Consider the following 2,094-nt stretch of genomic DNA (forward strand, 5'->3'; position numbering starts at 1 on the left):
CCCTGGGGCCAGTCTGAGGTGTGCTGTGTCCCCCCATCCCTGGGGCCAGTCTGAGGTGTGCTGTGTCCCCCCATCCCTGGGGCCAGTCTGAGGTGGGCAGGCGTGGCACCCTGTTCAAGAGCAAGTGCCCAGGCAGTTCAGCGTGAACTAGCTGCGACAGTCATCACTGAGCACTCAGAGCAGTGAGTCCGGAGCCCCGTTCTGTTTGCTGGGCTCAGAAGTCTGGCCCCACCCAGCAGCCGGAGCCAAGACTCCAGCGAGACTAAGATCTCTGGGAGGGCACCAGTCCATCGACAGCAAACCGAATGCCAGTGCGAAGGGGGTGATCACTCCGCAAGCCTGCAACACGCAGGCTGTCCTCTTACCCGTTTCTAACTGCTGGGCTCAGACAGCAAGAGCCCTTCCACTCAGGTCTGAACTGTGTCCCTTGGATCCAGTCACTCCCAGAGCCCACAGAGGGGCACTGCTGCTGGCAACCCCACTCGCCTTCCCTTCCTGGGAACCGGACACCAGCAGGGAGGCACTGGGCCCTGTCACCCCGTTCCCAGCGGGAGTAGAGCCCTTCCTCAAGCCCACCTGAGGCTGGAAAGAACGGGGCGTGGGAGGCAACAGGCGCTGACGGGTCTTTCCTAGGGCTCCCTCCTTCCGGCTGCCGCTTGACCCCAACGTGCCCTGCATCCTGGTGGGCCCCGGCACGGGCATCGCCCCCTTCCGGGGATTCTGGCAAGAGCGGCTGCATGACATTGACAGCAAAGGTGAGGCTGGGGGCCCAGGAGTGACTGGAAGGCAAGACGTAGTCACACGGGCTAGGGACACAGAGCGTGGGCTGGAAGGCAGGAAACAGGCAGGAAGTGGGCAAGGAACAAAGGTGAAAGGTTTTTATCAGCCCAAGGGACAGGGAGAGTGCTCATCTGGCTTCCTGGTGCCCGGCAGTGTGGCCACTGGACTGGGTTAGGGAGGTGGGTGTCGGGACGCATAGTGGTCTCTGGGCTGGGTCTCGGGGCTTGAGGAAGCTGTCTGTGGGGCATTCAGGTTGGGCACGGGGTTCCCGGGCAGTTGGTAAAGCCAAAGAGAGCTGCGACTGTAGAACAGGTTGCAGATGTGCAAGGAGGCGGGTTGGGGCGCAGCAGGGTAAGAGTCCCTTGAGGTGTTACATGGCACACAGGGCAGGAAGCGCCTTCTTTTAGCGCGAGGGCAACTCCACCAGGGGAGTCTCTACCCCGTTGAGCTTCTGCAAATCCCCAGCGTGGCAAGGTGTCTGTGGAAGACCCTGCCTCTCCCAGGGCCAGACACCCCAGAGTGGTCCTCTTGTGTCGGCAAAGCCAGCTGTCAGCCTGGGTGACAGGAGCCGGTGGGAGGTGTCCTTAGGGCTGCGCCCCTTGGGAAAGGAGGCTCTGCAAGCCACGCGCTGCTTGCAGGGCTGCAGCCCGCCCCCATGACCTTGGTGTTCGGCTGCCGATGCTCCCAGCTCGACCACCTCTACCGCGACGAAGTGCAGGATGCCCAGCAGCGCGGGGTGTTTGGCCAAGTCCTCACCGCCTTCTCCCGGGAACCCGACAGCCCTAAGGTGGGGCCCTGAAGGGCCGCGGGGAATGGCCTGAAGCTAGAGGGTGGGGCGCGAGACCGAGGTGCGCTCCAGCCCCGCCCCCGCCCCCACCCAAGGGCTGGGCGACGCACCCCACCCCCGGGGTCTGGACGCCCACTCAGACCTCGCCCAAGCCCCGCCCACGCTCGGCCCCCAGGCCCACCCCGCGCACCTGTCGGCCAGACTCACGCCCGGTCCCGGCCTGGTCCCTCCCCCAGACCTACGTGCAGGACGTCCTGCGGACCGAGCTGGCCGCTGAGGTGCACCGCGTGCTGTGCCTCGAGCAAGGCCACATGTTTGTGTGCGGCGATGTCACCATGGCAACCAGCGTCCTGCAGACGGTGCAGCGCATCCTGGCGACAGAGGGCGACATGGAGCTGGAGGAGGCCGGCGACGTCATCGGCGTGCTGCGGGTGCGGAGGGGCGGGGCCAGCGCTCCGGGGGCGGGACCGACGCTCCGGGGGCGGGACCGACGCTCCGGGCTGCGGCGTGCGCCCTGCACTGGGGCA

The 2,094-nt window shown here is 65.9% G+C and overlaps 1 protein-coding gene across 3 annotated transcripts in view; it reads left to right on the top strand.

Moving 5' to 3' along the window:
• NOS3 (nitric oxide synthase 3 (endothelial cell)) overlaps window positions 1-2,094 on the top strand; it is a 16,793-nt gene that overhangs the window by 13,231 nt on the left and 1,468 nt on the right. For all 3 annotated transcript variants that reach the window (XM_012733900.1, XM_012733899.1, XM_012733898.1), the window contains 3 exons: window positions 634-755; window positions 1,419-1,567; window positions 1,804-1,998. In XM_012733900.1, the coding sequence (XP_012589354.1) occupies window positions 634-755; window positions 1,419-1,567; window positions 1,804-1,998 (466 nt within the window). The remainder of the gene's footprint in view (window positions 1-633; window positions 756-1,418; window positions 1,568-1,803; window positions 1,999-2,094) is intronic.

The sequence above is a fragment of the Condylura cristata genome, unplaced genomic scaffold (genome assembly GCF_000260355.1).
Source record: "Condylura cristata isolate star-nosed mole 26May11 unplaced genomic scaffold, ConCri1.0 scaffold00042, whole genome shotgun sequence".
Classification (NCBI taxonomy): domain Eukaryota; kingdom Metazoa; phylum Chordata; class Mammalia; order Eulipotyphla; family Talpidae; genus Condylura; species Condylura cristata.